General features: G+C 42.6%; 1 protein-coding gene across 1 annotated transcript in view; it reads right to left on the bottom strand.

The window, feature by feature from the left end:
* Positions 1 to 345: 345 nt before the first annotated feature.
* The window catches only part of tshz1 (teashirt zinc finger homeobox 1), a 29,663-nt gene continuing 10,242 nt past the window's right edge, over positions 346 to 19,766 (bottom strand). The window contains exon 3 of the mRNA XM_041054097.1: positions 346 to 4,978. Coding sequence (XP_040910031.1) covers positions 1,620 to 4,978 — 3,359 coding nt within the window. The 3' untranslated portion in view covers positions 346 to 1,619. The remainder of the gene's footprint in view (positions 4,979 to 19,766) is intronic.

Below are 19,766 nucleotides of genomic sequence, written 5' to 3'. Positions count from 1 at the left end.
CCTGACAGTAGAGGGCTGGATGGACATTTCTGTGCAACTGGGAATAAGGGCGCACTCTACCTGCAGAATGGTGACCACTTAAATGGGGACACTTTCACTGAGATTCAGTCCCTTCTCTGTCAGCGCTACAGCTGGCATCCTAAAGTCAGAGCTTTGTCAGTTTCCAACAAATTTAACCTAAATGTTGTAACCCAAATGTAACTGCAATGTAAAGGACACCAGAGTCAACCAGTTATACAGCCAGGTTAAGCGAGCAACATTTTTCAACTTGTGTTTCACATTCAGTCTTTGTTGCATTTGTCTGGACTTTCTCATTCTCCCAAAATCACTCAAACAACACTGCAGTTTAATCCAGGACATGGAGTTTATTTTACAACCGAGGATAAAAGAATGCCATTCTGAATAACTGGGTCGATGACAAAACCTGGAACCTATCGTTGTGTGAGATTTTTTTTTTTTTTAGTGTTATGTACAGTACCATGCATCAGAGCAGATGCTAGTAATGTTCTGTCATTTTATGTAAACCACATTGAAGGACCTACTTTTCACTGAAAAAGGGCATTGCGGTCCAACAATATTCTGTAGCGTTATACATTTTCCCCCATATTTGTCTAGAAAATAACATTATAAAAATGCACACGGTACAAATGTTGAACTGTAAAGAGCAAGATATGCTGACATACATGTATACATACTTGCTGATTATTCATACAATAAGTTTTAAACTTCATTAATTTTACAACTGTAGCTTCACAATAATAAAACTGGTAGCCTACTAACGCAAATACTGTACATGTTGAAACAACCAGGAAATTAGATTTTACTAGAGAAACAAAGATTCTTGACATTTTGTAAGAATTTCTGTGATTTAATGGCAAATTCAAAACAATATCATAGTTAGTCCCCAATCTGCCATGTTGATCAAGGGAATTAAAATTCAGAGGGGTGATGTGTTGTCATTTTTTTTTACCCATACATGTCTTCATCAATTTACACTTCCTTAAAGTGCTGAAATCATCTTAACACTATCTTTCACATGGCTAAATTTAAAACCATGTACCTTCATGTTATCGGCTGTATCCAAAATCTGTTAACCAGGGATGTTAGTTTTGTCATCGTGGTTTAAATTTCATTAGACATAATATGCTCACTGCTTTACATAAAAACATGCACAAACTGTCTCATAAATAATATGCAAGTTGTGTTGAAATATATTTATCTCAAAAAATCATTCAGAAACAGTGATCAAAATAAGAGCATGGTCCAGTTTTAAAATAACAGATGGACTTTTCCCAAAGGCTCAGATAAGATGCAGTGCATTACAAAAGCAACAATCAGTCAGTGACTACATAGTGCCATGGCTGCTGCACCAATTTGGTACGTTCATGTCACCAAAAAATTCAACTTTTACAACTCAGATTTGAGCCTCTGCAGTGCAAGCTCCTGCCATTTATAGATAATTGAATAATTACAGTATGTGGCATTAAAGCTACCGTGTTTTCATTATAATATACGCCGCAGAAACGCTCAATACAGTTGTGGCACTATCTGTTATGACAGATTGTAGCTTAGAGTTATAGTGCAACAGTAATCTGTCAAGCCGTCAGCTTTATCTGACTTCACTGTTTGTCAAACTTATCCAACTCTTTCACGAAGATGAGATGGTCCTCTGGTGACTTTCCATGTGTTTTGCAAAGGTGCAATTTGATTGCATGCTTGCTCACAAATGTCCGATTGCACAGTTTGCACTGATATATGGAGCCAGTGTCTTCTTCTGTGAGTCCAGAGGAGCTGAAAGTCTTTTCCTCTATTCTGCTGACTGCTTGCTGCTCTATTAAGTCTATGGATAGCTTTGAGAGGTCCTTCAGGGTAAACCCAAGATGGGACTCCAAATGGTGAATGTAGGAGGAGGGAGTCCTGAACTGGGATGCACAGTCGCTGCACAAAAACAGAGGCTGGCCAGAGTCAATATTTTTTAGGAACTTTGTGCCCCCTGTCCGCTTTAACTGGTATTTTACATTGGCCAGCCAATGGGAGATAGTAGTCATGGAGAGACCAGTGAATTTACAGATGTGGACCCGTTCCTGGGGTCCCAAGTCACTAATTACAAACTTTCCCTCAGGAGTCTCCCTAAGACTGGAGGCAAACTGGGCCTGGAGAATCAGGAGGTGCTGAGGATTCCAGTTTGACTGTCTGCCTTTCCGTCTTTGGATGGGAGACAGCTCCTCCAAGCCGTCCTCAAAAGTACAGCTGTCGATGTCTGATTTCTCAGAGATGGAAGATGGGGTTGTAGACTTCGGTGTCAAACGACCCGTCAGATTTTTCACCATGTCTGAAATATCCATCAAAGCATTCTCCCGCAGAGGAGGAGACGAGGACTGAGAGAAAGCTCTGAAAACTGGTTTGCTGTTGTTAATGACGTTATTGTTGTTTGGTGTAGTTGAAGTGTCCTTAGCTGCACTTCCGTTAGCATTTTTGGATTTTGTCAAGTCCATTGGCTGCTCATCATCATCATCATGGTACTGACTCACATGCTCTGCCGAATTAATCTGAGCAGAGTTGCTGTTGATCTTATAAAGCATTGCGAAGGGGTCTATGAAGGGAGTGGCCACTTTTGCAGCTTTTCCCAAGTGGTTGTTCATGATGGACTGCAAAGCACTGAGAGGGTTGACAAGTGGTTGTTCAGGCGAGTGATCAGTGATGATGCTCAGGTTACTGCAGCCATTGCTTATAGGCTTTTTTGGTGAATCAACTTCACTCTTAATCTGTGTCTCTACTTTACTCTCTGTCTGCTCTCCCTCTTTGCTTCTTGACTCAGCTTCATCCTCTGCTGCAGTATTTTTCCCTGCCTTCGAGAGATTTTCTGGATTGGGTGAAGCCCGTTTGTCCTTAGGATTTGGCAATGGTGACTTTGCAGACCTGCACTTATTCTCTACATGCTTTTCATCCTTTTCATTCTTCACTGAGCTTTTCCCTGTCACCTTTTCCACTAGCTCCTCCATGGCCAACACATTACTCTTGTGACTTGGTGGTGGAGAGGGGCTATTGGGTGAATGGATCAGAGTCCCTAAATCAGAGGACAGCGTCTTCAAACTGTTGCTGCTGAACAATGGCTGAACCTGTGCACATGAAGGCAAGGTTGACTTCAGAGATCCGTGGAGCTGATAGGCTGCATGAATGCTGGGGTATCCACCCCAGGTTGGTGTGCCTGTTTGGGCTTTGCTGATGGCACTTGAGACTGTATTCTCTAAAGACTTTAGGATGTCTAAGCCACCTTTAGGTGTCTCTTCCAAGTCTTCTTCTCTCAGATATTGGTACGATCTTGGCTTTCCAGGTTTATCAGTTTTTTCAGGGGGATCTTCTTTTTCCTCTTTTATTTTTTTCTCTGGTTCCCTAGGTTCTATTTTCTCCTCATCCATCTCTTCATCTTTCTTTTCTTCATTTTTCTCCTCAGGGCTAGAGGGCTGCAATGGGGAGTCAGGCTGTGACTTCCCATTGGGTGCTGGGAGTCGTGTGGTAGTAGGTGGCAGGGGAATCGACTGAATTTTCTCCTCAACGACAGGATCAAAAACTAACTGCTTCCCCTTTTTAGAGGCTGAATTTGTGACTTTAAGAAAGTGTCCTGTGACCATCATGTGAGCTGTCAGTTGTTGCAAGGTGTCATGTGAACTGCCACATTCCATGCATTTAAGGATTTGTGCCTTACGTGCCTCAAACTGCCAAGTATAGCTGGCACCGTTTTGGTAACCATATCGATTGTTAGGAGTGACATAGGGATTGGCCACTTTTTGGTCTTTGGGAGACTCTCCCAAGAGTATGCCAGATGAAACGGACTCTGGCGAGCTCGGGGACATCAAGTCTTGAAATGCTCTTTTTTTGGTTGGGGGTACCAGCTTTGAGGTGAGGGCTGGCATTGGTTCTTTTAGAGGCACTTTCTGATAGTGTTTTGTTTTGATCATGTGAACACTAAGGTCTTGCAAGGATTCAAAAGAGTGGCCACAGTACATGCATTTAAGAACTTTCTGGGCATCTTCCTTGCCTTCCATCTCCAACAGGGAACGCTTGCGTGGCTTGGACCACTTCTTGCTTCGATCATCCTCTGTATCCTTATTGTCATCACGGTAGTGACCTGTCTCATTCATATGCACTGTCAGGCCAACCAAAGTGTCATAGGCTGCACTACAGTCCTTGCACCTGAACTTGCTGGCACCAGTAAACACCGGGCCATAGAGCTTATTGTTTTGTCTGTAAAGCTGCACGGTGCTGAAAAGGCTAGGCTCGGGAAGGAGTTGGTATGGAGTATGCTGTAGGGTTTTGGCCAATGCTGCCTGGTGCCAATCATAGGCTAATCCTCCTGTGCTGCCAGAGCTTACATTAGTGCCACTGTTGCTGCTGCTTGACACCGTTCTTGTGGTGGTACTGCTGGTGGTAATATTAGTAGTGGCTGAGGCGTTGCTACTGCTACATCTGCTCTTCACATGGATGTTGCCTGGGCTGTGACTGTTCATGAACCCATTGCTCCCTTTGTGATTGCTGCCATTGCTGTTGCTAGCTTCAAAATTGTTCCCTTGTTTACTTTTAAGCATGTCCAGAGCAATGCTGGACCAGGAGGCATCCGAGATCAGGTTTGCATAGACGGCTTTCATTTTTGCCAGACTGTCCTGTAACGAGAGGCCATTGATGGACTCTGTGCTCTCGCCTTGCCTCTCCTCTACCTTGTCCTGACCATCACTAAAGGAGGATGTGGTCTTAAGGTCCACCAGTTGATCACTGGTGGTGCTGAGTGGAGAGGCATACCCAGCATCTGGGTTAGTGCCATTGCTGAGTGGAGAGTTTTGGCAGCTATAGCGATCTCTTCCGTCCTCATCTTCATTGAACAGATAGTCTGCGTCTTGACCGTCCAAAGAGAGGCCATCATCCTGCAGATGCTCTTCTTCATCAATCTTGTCCACTTTAAATTCATCCTCAGGTCCATAAGCTGGAAAACAAGATATTTAGATATATTAGATATATTAGATATTTATATACATGTATATACTAATACATTAGAATGACACAAATTGTACATCTGCCACCCCTACTATATGAAGGTGGTATGTGCAATAATCCTAAACAGATTTTTGTCAATAGTCCCAGCAGAGGACACAAGTTTGCACTAATAAAGTGGCAAACATCCATATCTTGACAATGACAGATAGTCCTCTTCATTGCACTGCTTAATGAAGCTATTGAACACCACAGCTCAGCAAGGGTAGAGAGCAGAGATGAGCTACAGAAATGTGTCTGTTTTGTTTAAAAAATAAAAACAAGCAAAATTTCAAATTATGCAGAGAAGAAATCCTTAAGAGTTGACGATACTTATTAATCATGTGGTATGATCTCTAACTTCACAACAGAAATGAAGACATTTTTGTCTCTTCTCAATTAAAAAAAAAAACAACAAAAAACAGAAAAAGGGAAAGTATGCCTCCTTGATCGATCCATTAATGACTCATTTTGATATTTCCTTCTCAGTGGTGACACTGAATTTACTAGAGTATTTTCAGTGTTTCAGTATTTCATTGTTTATTTTGCTGCTGAAGCGAGACTATAGATCTGTTCCTGACTTTAATTTGCTCTATTCTTCCAACATGCCACACATACTATGGATTCACAATTAAGAGATAGAGGAGGAAAATGCCAGCTGCATCAGCCTTGCCAAGCCACGGTTGGCTGGAGTCAACTTGGCATCGGCTGTAGAAGTCCTCACAGCGTGATGCTAGGAAACGGCCAGTGGACATGACAAACCGTGTTGTTACTGCCTGTGCTCCCTGAGTACTCACAGCGTCAAGTGTGCCATTTTAAAAAGGAGAGAGAGAGGTTTTATAGTATCAATGGAAAATGGCTGCCTTCTCTCTGTATGCACCTGTATACGAATTTCACAAATCATTTGTGACCAAAACATGGATTCAAATAAATTTTAAGTTCTAGATGTCAAAGATTAAAAATGAAAGCAATTACAATTTACTCGAGCCCCAAAATAGTAAAAAGCAGAAAAAGGCTTATACAGGATCTTGGAAACAGATTAAGAGGGAAATATTACAGAGAAGCAGGAATAGGGAAAAACAGAGGGTTAAATATGCTAAGGCAGCTCCCCCAATCCATCCCTCGTAAGATGCTTGTCTGAGGTGCCAGAATCAGTCTCCAGTGAGGAGGCAGATGTGCTGTCAGCTTCAAACAGCATGTAGCTCTCTATCCCATAATAGGAATGGACATAATACCTGATGTTTGTGAGGTGCCGGTTACTGCTGCCTTGAAAAAGCTGGAGGTCCAACAGCTGCAAGTCTCTGCCTTGTATGTGTGTGAATCTGTGTGTGCGAGCGAACGTACATGCTCAAAGTACAACCTTCCCCTTGTTAATTAAACTATTCCTGTGCTAGTTTTGCTCTTAAGTGCAAGCTCTTAATTATACACAAGCTTCACTGAAATCATTCACTTGAGTTAGTCACGAAATTAGGAGATTTTAACCTTTTGCCAAAGCAGCTGTAAAGCTTTCTTTCAACCTGTCTCGTCCTCCCAATCAAGATGCAGCCAACTGTATTGAAATAAATGCAAAACTGAACCTATTCAAAGTCAATGTGGTGAGAGTAGTTAAAGACAAAGCAGCTGAGCTGACAAAGTGAGAGAAACCTGACAGCAGTACAAACACGCACACATTCACACACAAAGAGCACAACAACACTAAAATCCTAGTTTTTCCCTGCCATCCTCCGTGTGCTGCCTTGACAGGCATCAGTGTCAGGAGTGTGTCAGTGTCAGCTCGAGGTGTCAGTGTCCACGCAAACAAGCCCGAGAAGAGGTGGGAGGGGAAAGTAACAACAACAAACACAAGTCAGCCATTTTTTTTCCCCCCTGCTCGAGCCTCCTCCTTCACCATCTGTGTCAGAAAAGCTGCGGGTGCCACCGCCGGCTAATAAGGCAATCAGAGATGGAAAAGATGCTGACACGGCGGCTTTCGAGCGTCACTCAGAACAAAAGAGGGAGAGGAGAGGGAGGGAGAGAGGGATAGGGAGGGGATTAAAAAGGGGGTGGAGGGGAGGAGGGGAAGGAGAGGTGTCTGTTGTGGTTGTCAGTCAAAAACGTAAGCCCACTTTGTGCTGTCAGGGAGGATAGGGAAAAGAGGGGAAGTTTTGAAAAGAGAGGAGAAAAGATGTGTTTAGGCCAGCGAACAAGAGGTGTGTGTGTGTGTGCGTGTGTGTTCATATCTGACAGAAAAAACATGACAGGGAAACAAGTTAAGCAGCATGCAACAAACTAACTATGAGATAACAGGAGAGAGAAATCAGTTAAATTTCAGCCATGTGTGCAAGTTTGTAAGTGTGTGTAAGCTAGGTGTGGCTGATCAGTTGTGTGTGTATGTGTGTGCGCAAGTGTGTGTATGTGTGTGTGTGTGTGTGTGTCAAGTGTCACAGTGTGTCAGGTGCAAGCAGGGATGCATTGAGGCTGGTGGGGGGAAAGCGAAGCCATCTGCGTCTGGAGAGGAGGCTGTCACTATTGTTGTGCCCAGAGTCCAGGATTTCCTGCTGCAGACAGGTGACACCACAGTAGGACATCCCCCAGTCTCTCTCTCTCACACACACACATACACGCTCACAAACACACACATATTCATACACACTTCCAAACTACATCCCTCCCCCAAGGCAGAAAGCTGTGCGAGGTCCATACATGCAAACATTCACACAACACCTCGCTTTTATACAGATTTGAATCAACAAATGTTATTTAAATGAGAAAACTCTGGAGAAATTTATTTCCTTATCACTAAAAACATGTAACACACATACTGATAACTTATACACATGCCTGGACTAAGCCTGCAATCGAACCTCAGCGATGGTTTGGTTCCAGCGGCAATGTGTTTATGACGAGTATTGAAAACTGTCAAGTACAGAAAGCTGGCATCGAAAGGGGATTCATAGCCATGTTCATGTATTTGCTGATTTAAATAATAATGTTGTCAGTTTTACTGTGAACTTTATTTGAACAAGGTTTGCATATGGCTGCTTTCGATAAGACATTTAACATTTGAGAAGTTTGGCTTCTTTTGTTAAATAAAAAAAAAGGAAGAACTTGTTTATATTCCTCAAAGTAAGGTATCAAAGTTTTTATTTTTTTATATCTGCTGCGCAATGCAGGTTTTTTATCGGCACTACCATTCCCTATCTTAACCAGGGCACACACATATTACACGTATTACAACTGCCTCAGACTGCAAAACAGTGGAAAACAGGAATTAAAACAGAGAATTTTAAATTAATGTTCAATTCAAACTTAAATTAAGTAGAACGTGACTGAATAAAAAAACATTCCTGTATGTCTTTATTGTAGGGACAAATTCAACAACACTTGGTTGGTGTCAGATGTCCTGACCAGTCCAAAGAGATAACTTGAGACAGGGTGAGATAACTTGAGTATGACATGGCACTGGCACAATCAACACAGCCCCCACCCCCCACTTTCATACACACCCACACACAAAACACACACTTTCTTCTCTAAACCTTCTTCATTTATTCATGTTGTCTCTGAGAAGAGGACAATCCCGACTCTCATTTGCAGTGCTAATGTCCAATTCCGCCAGCTTTCACCCCGCTGATTTACCCTGCGTGGCCGAGTGCTGCATTCGGAGCGGGGCAGCCGGCAAGGCTCCCTCACACCGTTTAGCGGCCCTTCAAAATGGGAGCTCTGGCGTGGCAGTCTTATTTCTTTCTCCCGTTTCGCTTTGTCACTGGCCCCTCCATTCCCTGCCACTCACCTCTGATGGCTTTGGACAGGCCTGATCAGTGTGTGTCATTGACCTGTACGGCGTGCATGAGTGTGTGTGTGTTTCAGCAGAGAGAAGGCTGTAAATAAAATGACATTATTATTTCCTCTGTCCTATCATGTAGAAAAGCCAATTATGGTAATGCTTAGTATGTCAGGCAATCTCTGTCTCTCTCTGCTCTCCCCCGTCGTCTTCATTCTTGCTCTTTTTTTCACTCTGGGATAGTTGTGGCTGTGGTTTCATAGAACCTGACACTCTCTTTGGACTGCTGTGTGGACGACGCACACTGAGAAAAAACTGGCACAGACCAACAGTCTCCTCTCAGTCTGAAGACAACTAAGGACTAACAGAGCTTTTCATACAATTCTGCATAAAGGGTTGCCATCAGAGAAATCAGAATCATTATGATATTAAGCAAGTTAGTTATAAGGTTATAATCTGGTTTTCTTTTGTGACTGAAAATTTGCCAAGATCTCCCCCACAGGTTTTACCTCCTCAAAAACTATTTCATTTTATAAATCAAATCGAGGAGAGAAACTTTTCAGGGTTAAATTCAGGTATGTGTTTTGCATTGCCGCTGCTTCCCAACACAGCACAAAGCTTCATAGATAAGTGTTGCCATGGATACCATGTATTAGCCATAATTTCACCCGCAGCTTGCTTGACCAGACATGTAAAAGCCTACCTTACAGCCCCCTGGCCCCACCCTCCGCAGCCCACATGGAATAGTTCACCATATGGCACAATAGCTCCAGGGCCTCTAATGGCTCATGTGTCGGACCAATCCACCTTCTCAGCTTCCACAACTCTTCCGGTTGGTGAAAACAAAACAACCAGTGCAGTGTGCTCATCATGCTGGTAACTGCAAGACATTTTAAATCTGACTTTTTGGACTTCCTTGATATTTGTGGGAACTGCTGTGGCTTCTGACATTATGGTTACAAGATCCTTCGATGTTTCTTATCAAACGGAGCAGTCTACTAAATTTACATCAAATGAAAGATAAATTACTTTTTCCAAAACTTGGAACTGTCCTGAGGGCTTTCACATATGTTCAATGTAATTTGCAGTTACTTGAACGCATTTTATGCTAATAGCCTTTTTAAATGGGTCATACAGACGTTGCATTTTACCTCTGGCTTAGCTTCATTAGGCCACTTGAAGTGTATATGTGAATGAAAGAACAAAGACAAAAACAAAGAGAAAAAAAACCTACAGTGGTTGCAAATAAAATAGATCTGTAATGAATCAAAGCAACAAATCTGCAGAACTGCAGCTATTTCTAAAGAAAAGCGTTTCCAGTTCTTTCTTGAATTGCTCTGCAAGTTTCTGTTGTTATTCTTTTCTTCCATTTCTTTCTTTCGTTTCTGTCCCTGTTTGTTCAGATCTCCTGTGAGCTAGTTTTGACACGCCATGACAGTGACTGTGGTCTATAAATCACCTTTTCCCTGAACTGTCAGTGCCTGCTTGTTCTGAGATGAAACAACAGCCATTAGATCATCGGCACCGCAGATTCCAGCCCTTTCTGCTCGACTCTTCTGCCAAACCCCCCACGCCTGACAATCGAACGTTGCTCTGGTGCTGCACAGACATTTCAAACCATCTGGTTTGTTTTCAGGCAAAGTACAGATAAAGCATTACTAATGCTAATTAAAGATGATGTGAGTGAGATTTACTCAACCAATGCCAAGCGCTGATTCAATGTAGGCTTTATCAGACAGATGTCATTTATTAAACAGATTCTATTAGAGCAAATATGGCCAGTCTTTTTTTTTTTTAATCTTTAAGATTTTTAAAATGGACGAGCTGCAGTGTTTGAATTAGAGTTTAATTATTAAAATTCAGATTTACATATCTGAATTCTCTTAATCTTCTGTTATTGCTTTACACGTTGGGAGACTTTACACATCTTTAATTATTTAACATGCAGGTTATTTAAGTTTCTTGGATAAATCGGGGGTGGCGGTTACTTGACAGAAAGGTGTTCTGTTTAAAACTAAAAAGAATTAACCACAAAACTAACAGGCTAACAAAATAACAGTTTCATTCTTTCTTCATAGATGCCGTCTTTTGAATTCACCTGCATTGCCCCTGACAGTAGAGCTTCCCCGACTAAACAACAGCTGCTCCCATTGCCTAGCAACAACCAGTTGATGGATGACCCCAAAGATGGATAATTACCATAAATCACTATGGTTGTGTGGAGAATAGAAGCAGAAAATCATTGCAGGAAAAAAACAGTCTGAACCACAGTTTAAACTAGTGTGCCTGGTGTTTGGGTTAACTTCGTCTTTCATGAATTTGTCATATGTGGTTGTTGGTAGATTCCTCTACGCAAAAGAACTGGTTGGTGAGCGAGGAAGTTAAGCAAAATCAAAAGTAGCATTTGATTTGTACATTGGAATCCCTTTTGGTGCATTTCCTGAAAGTGGCCAGTGTTTCGTACCTGAATGAATAGTGGCTGTAAAATCAAACCTGATGAAATGACTCATGGGACAAAACCTGTCCTGAAGGAGCAGTGACAAAGAAAACAAAGTGGGCAGAGGAAGGAAGAAAGGAAACAGCCAAGGATGAATGATGGCAACAATGATGAGTTTAGTGCAGCAAAGAAGACGAGGGGGTGGGGGGGGGGGGGGGGGTGGCGGAGAAGAAGCACGAAGAGGAAGTGTGTGTATAGTCTGCACGTACATGTGTATTTATGCACTGTGCATGTCTGGATGTGTGTGAGAGTGACTGAGGTAGATAGTGTGATACAGGCAGAGGGAGAGAGAGAGAGAAAAAAAAAAGCGAGAATAAAAAAAGAAGAAAATTAGAGGGCACAGGGCCAAAACAGGGTCACAACCTAACCAGTTCGGTCTAGCCGAGTCCGGTTGCACAATAAGCCATCAATCAACCTTCTTCGCGCTGTCAGCCCTCCCCTCAATTCACAGAGGCCATCCACTTTGTACACTGCTGAGGAACAAAACATAGAGAAGGAAAGGAGCGACACGAGGGGAGAGAAAAATACATTCTCACATGTAGGCACACCCACACATTTCCATGAATCTGATCCTTTACTCTGTGGGGAGGAAGCACCCTAAAGTGACACAGTGCACGTCTTTGCAAAATATTTGCTTCTAGAAGATTACAAAGATGACGAAGTATACTCACAGGGCTTCTTGGTGAACTACTCTGGCTGGTGAGCTAACTGCTAACAAGCTAGCCAGCAGGGAATATGCTAATCCAAGTCATTTTAAAATAACTCTCAAGAGCTTTTTTTCCCTTTTTTTTCTCCGTACTGGGCTGTTTACCTCGTCCTCACATTTTGTTCTTGGGATTTTACATCATTTCATTCAACAAAGAGTTGATGAACAGGGGGGGGGGGGGGGGGACAAAGCTGTTCTGTGTGATACAGCAACCTTGTTAGCGCGATGGCTTAACAGGACACTAAGTTCACATGGTTTCAAAACACACACTTCCTCTACATTGACTCCAACTGCCTAAAACCCTTTTTTGTGCAGTTTATACTCCAACAACAAAAGAGGTTAGATAAAAGTGAATGGTGTGATGCAGCTAACAAGCTACAATTGCTTCCTCAATGCTATTCATCAGTGGTGCAAATTTGCATGTCAAGGTTATTCAAATTTGAACCTGATGCAAGCAAATCTACTGAAATCTGATGACGGTGATTCCATTCGAATTTGTTGATTTTGCTGCTAAAAATCACTGTTTAAAATACTGGTGTGACCTTGGGCCATAAAACTATGGAACTGATTTATGAGTCTGGGGTGACACAAACTCATGACATTTTGTTTTCCGGATGAAAACATTTCACGAGCTCCTCTCTACCCTATCTGCTTCTAAGTGAGGCATTCAAAAACAACCCAAACACCAGATACACAGCACAAGTCTGCACACAAGAATGCAGAGGACTTTGTGAGAACATGACCTCAGAGTCCTGACTTACATCACTTTCCCAATATGCACAAAGACAGACAAAGAAATTACAACTTTAAAAACCATAAAGCCACTTCAGGGAAATTAATTAGAACCACAAACCCTCAGGGCAGGAGGCTGCTCAGGACAACCAAACGTCCCCAAACATTTTAGTGCTTTTAACTGCATGTGACACCAGGGAAATTCCAGCAATTGTGCACCATCAAAACCGTTATCCTTTATGCATCGCCACATTTTCTTTTTCATTCTACCCACTCAAGTGACGAGTGAGTGCTGAACTCTGGCGCTCCATTAAACAAAGTTCTACTGTTTTGTTTCAACACTGGTTTAGGATTTAAAGCGTGATGAACAGCATACGGGCGTTACAAAAAATATAACAAAAGCATAAGCCGAACCACTCAGCAGTTTGGAGTATATATGTGTGCTTGTGTGGAGTTTTTTTCCCCCCTTTCCTGATGACCATGGCAATAAAGTGACAAAAGAAGAAATGATAAGAGGGAGGAGGGATTAGGGGTAGAAAAAGGGTCTCTGGAGAGAGTCAGTAAATTATGTACTGAGCTCTCAAAGTGGACTTGTATCAGTACCCATCTCACCCTAATTGTGTCTGTGTGCGACTATGCATGCCTGTGTGTGTGTGTCTTTGTGTGTGTGTGTGTGTGTGTGTGTGAGAGAGAGCATACAATGGCTATGAACAGCTTCACAGTCAGAGAGAGAGAGAGACAGGAAGAGAGGAAGCAATCCTTCAACAGAGCACAATATCAGACTGCGGACAGACAACGAACGGCTGGAAGGTTCTGGAAACGAGAGAAAAGCCTGCCTCCCTCACATTTCAGCTCCCAACGCCACCTCCCAAAGTGCCCTCCATCTAACACTAACACACACTCACACACACACACATAAATGGCACCATAACTCTATATCCGCAATCAATCTCCGCTATGAAGACACATCCATCTTCTGTAATGTTAATGGGAGGGTTTTGGGGGTTGGAGGGGGTGGAGGACAGGGGTAAAACAGAGGGTATGTGAGTGTAAAGCTGACCTCAGAGCAGTGTGTGAGATATTATAGGCTGCGCATGTGTGTAATAGAGATGGAGTAGATGAATAAAAAGCGAGAAAAGAGCTGTGTGCGTTTGTGCGTACATGTTAGTGTATTTATCTGGGTGTCAGGAGGTCAGGTGTGCGCGTCAGTGTGTGTGGGAGAGAGAGACTGATGGCTGTCAGCTTGCATCTGGCAGAGAAAATAAATTAGGCTTATGAAGACAAATGAACAGGCTATGGAAAGAGTAAACGGGGGTGGAGGGGGATCACGACGGAGAGAGGGAAGAGGAAAGGGAAGGAATGAAGAGAAGGGAGACATAATGAAGGCGAAAAGAGGGATATTGTGAGTATGTGGTGGCACGGATATGAAAGGAAGGAGATGGTTGCCAGCTAAGAGAGTTCCTTTCGGCAGCCAGTGACCGTTCATTAAGAAGGATGGGCACACAGACAGGCCTGCTGCTGGCAACAGGAGAAGCTTTGGCTACAGCTTCTCTGGCTGCAAGGGAAACATATATGTGGGTGTATGTGTGGGTATGTGTGTTTGTAGATCCACTGCCAGCACGCTAAAATCCATCAAATATATATTTTTTGCCTTCTGTTTTACACTTCTTCTCTTTCTTTAAACATGGGGGCAAAAAAATTATAATAATAATTTTAAAGCTTGAATATAATGTGTGATCGTTGGCTTTGTATATGTGCGGGAAGTGGCTCTCAGTGTGTTTTTCCTCTGCTTGTGTGTTGGTGTCGGTGTGTATCCATGTGTGTTCTATCTCCGTAGATTTGTCAGTGTCTATCCCATGACACACTCCTCTCGTTGCGAGAGGAGGAGAGCTCTCGGGGGGCTTTGTCACGCGGCGGTCTGTTCTTTTCCTGAGGCCTGGCGCCCCTCGTTTGATAAATGACACATGTCATTCTGTCAGCCCCTGCCATCCGGGCTGGGAGGCCCCGAGCTGATGTATGGCCGCCCAGGCTAAAGGAAATCAGAGTGTTTTGGCAGCGCCCTGAGAACACGGCCTCTTATAAGGGGTATGTGTCTACCGTTGTGTCTGCATGAGTGTGTGTTTGTGCCTGTCTGTGATACTGAGTGCATGTTTAATTGTGTGTGTGTATCTGCCTATTAGTGAGTGTCTATGTCTCCCTGAGTAGCTTGTGTGTATGTGTGTGTGTGTGTATGCGTGTGCATGGTCTCAACCTGTCAGGCGGACGGGCAGAGGGAGACAAATCATCGTCATGGCCGCCCCAGCTGTTCCCCAAATTTGGTGCGAGGAGGAGAGCGAGGGAAAAAATCCTGCCGTTTGAGTTTTAAACGGCTGATGCTTCCCAGAAACGGGAATGAGTGAGAGGACAAATGGAGCTAAGCACACACACACATAACACACTCCCACGTGCACAAACACACACAAACACAAACTGAATCAAAACTCCAATGCTGGAATAGGAATCAGGCCAATTCCAGAAGGAAGCAACAGACAGCCAGAGTGGTTTTCTTGCAAACAAACACACACATACACACAAGTAAACACACATGCCTCAAACATACACAAATGTAAACACATGAGCACAAACTTTGGACTAAGCATTTGCACCTTGACCAAAATTAAAGGCTGACAGGCGAGTAAAACAAAGCCATAACCATGTTTACAGAACTGTCAGACTTGGAAACCTGTTAGCTTTCACATGATGAGAATGATTTTTTTGTTCACCTATTCCGTTTTTTTGTATATGAACACAACGGTTTTAACCTTCACCACAACCTTAATCTTCATTTTTTGTTTGTATGAATTTCTCAAAATGCCCTCACTAAAGTATCTCCTGCTGCGGACGCCCCTCACAGCTACACAGCACACACATCCACAAACATTTCCCTGGTGGAGGACGGTCCCACCTGGAGGTTGTGAACTCTGGATGACCCCGTTTGATTGGGCGCGGGCCGACCTCCCTCCCCCTCTCCCACGGAAAAGAAGCGGGAGAAGGGAAAAAAAAAACAGCGTCATTAAGTTGTGAGTGATGAGTGGCAGCCATGGGTGACATCCTCCCCTCTCTCTTTCCCTCTCCTCCACTATCCAACTGCTTTCACTGTCTCTCTCTCTTTCTTTTTTCTTCTCCACTGCCTTGATGCTTTTCTCTCGCTTTATCCACCTCTCTCTCCATCCCTCAACCCCTCAAGTCATTTCTCTTTCACTCCTCTGTTGCTCTGCCTCCTCTTTTTCCACCCCCCCCCCCCTCTTCCTCCCTGGTTCTTTTTTGTCCGCTGTCACTCTCTTTTTCTCCTCTTTTTTTTCACCCCTTTATGGCCCTCCTTCCATTGCTTCTTTTCTGCACCTCCTCTCTCTCTCCCTCAGACACACACACACACACACACACACAAAATAGTGCCTCACTCAGTCCTGTCTAGCTCTCTGGCCCTGGTCATGTAGACACTCAGATCCTCCATACACAGCATATCCCAAATATCAAGAGGAGGGGTGACCATTTTCACCCGCTCAGGATTGTGCCATCAGCACTGCTTCCACAGTAGCTCCACTGTCTGGCACTGCGAGGCTAAAAATGTCCACCAGTGGTTTTAAAATAGTTGTAAGGACATGTGAAAATGTCTTTTTGGTTTAATTTTCTGTTGAAAACTCCTAACCAAGTCTGCAAGCAATTGGATGTTTCTAGATGTCTTTGAACTTCAAGTGAGAGTGTCGTTAGATACACCATGTCAGTTGCTACCAACAACCAGTGATGCTTTAACAGTGTGTCCATTTATAAAAAAGACTTAGGTGATTGCTGCCTGGACCCACAATACTGTGGCTTTACATTTAGCTGCAATCAAATACCTTGAAAAAAAAAAACTGCTCAGAAACCATAAGTCACTTTGTTGCTCAGGACAAACTGCACCAAACCCGCTCCTCTTTGTACTCATTAAATCTCTTTAAAGAAAAGGGGCTCTTAGATTCATGATTCTCTCTTGAAAGATTCAGTATTGAAGCACAAAACTCACTGAACTCACTTCACTGAAATGCAAGTTTCCCAGCTGGCAGTTGCTCTCCTCTGTAAGGCCATCTAACCGAGAGGAGGGGAGAGTCTAACAAGGTAACAGAGTAATTGACTGAACTTGATAAATGTGATCTCAATCAGCACCAGCCATTCTGCTCCTTGATCTTGTAGAGTCTGACCAAGTTTAATTAACCATTCCTGATGTGTGCAAAAGACTCTGCTAAAAAAAACAACACACGTTTATTCCTTCTACTGACAAATGATGTGGTCTGATTCTGTGGATGATATCTAGATAAATTAGCGCTTGATTAGCGTAACTGCTACAGCAGGTTTGGGTTGTTCTCATTTTACAGTCAAGCCTCTCCAAGCCTGCAATGCACATCCTGAGTGAAAGTCTCACACAGTGTACTCTGATTTTATACACTGACACTCACAGTTTCTCATTCTGATAAGTCGATATCAAAAGCTTTTTGTATTAAAACAGAGCCCAGAACAGTATAAACAACAGCTGTGTTTTTCTGACTGAGGCCGAGTTATAAAAAGCAACCTGTTGTTATTGATACCAGAGAAGCCTCAAGCAACTTCAGACCAGCACACAATTTTTTTCTCTTGCTAAAAATTATAATTGATGGATGTTATATTGACTTCCTCCCGCATGCAACCTTAACCTCAACAGACTGCGAGAATGGGAGTAAAATCATGTGACCTTTGTTTTTCAGATAAATATAAATGATCATGCTGTTTTTTTATGTGTTCCTACACTGAAAAAAGTATGGAAATCTAAGATGCATTATGACATATCAAGCCTCTTAAATATAATAATTTTTTTTCAAGAAAAAATACAAAATGTTCTCCTGTGTTCCTTCTTCTCAACTCAAGATTTGCTGTTTCATGAAAGCAAATTGAATATATTTGGGTTTTTGACTGTTGGTTTGTTACTGTAGATAATTTGATTACATAACATTAGGCTTTAGGAAGTTGTGGTGGGTATTTTACACTACTTTCTCATATTTTATAGGCCAAATTATTAATTGAATTATCAAGGAAATTATAGGCAGATTAAACAATTGTAGCCCTAAATCAAACTGTCCCACTCTGAATAAAAATTTCTCATTTCTCAAACTTTGAGACTACTTCAAAAACTGTTATGTACAAACCGGCTTGCAGTCCTACTACACATTATCACTGATTATAGTATATTTTTGGTAAATAAAGTACATTTTTAGCCAGTGGTTGCTGTCCAGTTTGATGTAAAAACTGCTGAGTCATCACTTTGGACTTCCAGGTCAATATGTGTATGGCAAAACTTTACCAAGGCTTTTTGTCTGTTTTCTAAAATCTGACAGAAGTTAAATGAACAAGGCTCCGACTATGAGTCAAGGCAAGGCAGGAAACTAATGAAATGACAAACTGAAAAGATGGAGAGGAAAAACAGATTAGTTAAGTAAAAAAAAAAAAAAAAGTCTCACTCACCTAAAAGTGACTCACACACACAGACAGTGAAACTGGGAATGTGGCCATTCCTGGACTTTAAATGTAAGGCTATAAAAATTCCAAATACACCGTATGCATTCAGTAAGATGACAGATATATTACACAGACCTTCACAAAGGTGAAGCAGCATGCGGTACTCAAATTAGAAAGTAGCCTTAGGTAAAAGGTAGAGGCAAATACTATTAAATGGAAATTAATGGACCAGTTACACTCAGAAGCCTTTAATGAATCAAAATTTGTTGGAGGTAGTTGCAAGAAAAAAACTTGTGGTTTTGATTTTCATTTTCATCTGATATTTGTTCACTCAGTAAAACAGCCAGCAGCCAGTTAGCTTAGCTTAGCATTAAGACTGCAAACGGGAGGAAACAGCTCGCCAGGCTGTATCACAAGGTACGTGCCTTTAGGGCTCACGAAGTAGCACGCTATATCTTGTTTGTTTTATGTGTACAATAACCCAACTGTAAAAATGAAACTTTGTGCTTGTAGAGGATGTTATGTTGTGTTATGCCTTCTTCACAAGGCACAGTAACATCCGGGCATCCTGCTGGTTGCCTGGTAAACTCATGGCCGCTCACTGCCGTATTTTGTAAGTACAGCTGTTAGATAACTGTAGTGAAGTAGACATTACAACAGGCGTCACATCACTTATGCTCAGATTATTCAATATCAAAATGTTGATGGTGATGAGAGAGACCAGAAGCAGATGGACTAGAGACAAGCAATCAAGTGGGGTCACCAGACAAACAGAGACAGGTAATCAGTAACAGATGCTCAGGTGGACGTCCAGCCAGCGAGTTAGACAAACAGAAAGCTAGTTTGAGGGGACTGAGCGATGAGAGAGACACAATGACAGTGGAGACATTTGGGTATACAAGAGGCCTCCTGCTGTTCCCTCTGAGACAGACGACTTAGAGGGACAGAGCTGAGCTTATACCCCCTGTGACTGTCACTGTCTGAGACAACACGCCGGCTCAGGAAAGATTTGGGGGGAATTTTTGGGGGGTAGCATGTGGTGTTGTTGAATTGACTGGGATCACAAGACATTATATCCCCTTTCAACTGCCCATCAAGCAGCGCACTGAAGCCGACGACTGTTAAGTGATTACTGTGTGTAACCCCGAGCAAATTGTGGTCTATGGGTTTCTTTTTTTAATGAAAGCGTCAAACAAAACTGAATAGAGACACATCGACAAAATATGCTTTGATTCTTTTCCTGTGCAACATGCTTTATATCCATAAAACATGTTGCACAACTGTCTGCTTAATGGGAATAGTTCTTGGAAAATATGTGACAGTCATGTGTTCAGACTTCAAAGAAGATGACACAAGACTTTATTGCCCTGTGACCTTTTGGATTTTTACAAGTCAGAAGTGTGACTGCAGGATGTCGCTGAAATCAGACTATTGAAAAAAAAGAGGTTCTTGATATATGAGAACAAGGCCAGCGGGCCTGAAAGAGGAGAGTATTAAGCTCTCCTTTTCAGATGTCGAGTTCATGTTCTTGTAACCAG

Source organism: Toxotes jaculatrix, chromosome 13 (genome assembly GCF_017976425.1).
Source record: "Toxotes jaculatrix isolate fToxJac2 chromosome 13, fToxJac2.pri, whole genome shotgun sequence".
In the NCBI taxonomy this organism is placed as follows: domain Eukaryota; kingdom Metazoa; phylum Chordata; class Actinopteri; family Toxotidae; genus Toxotes; species Toxotes jaculatrix.
Note: the sequence above shows the minus strand (reverse complement) of the source record. Positions and strands in the feature narration are given on the sequence as shown.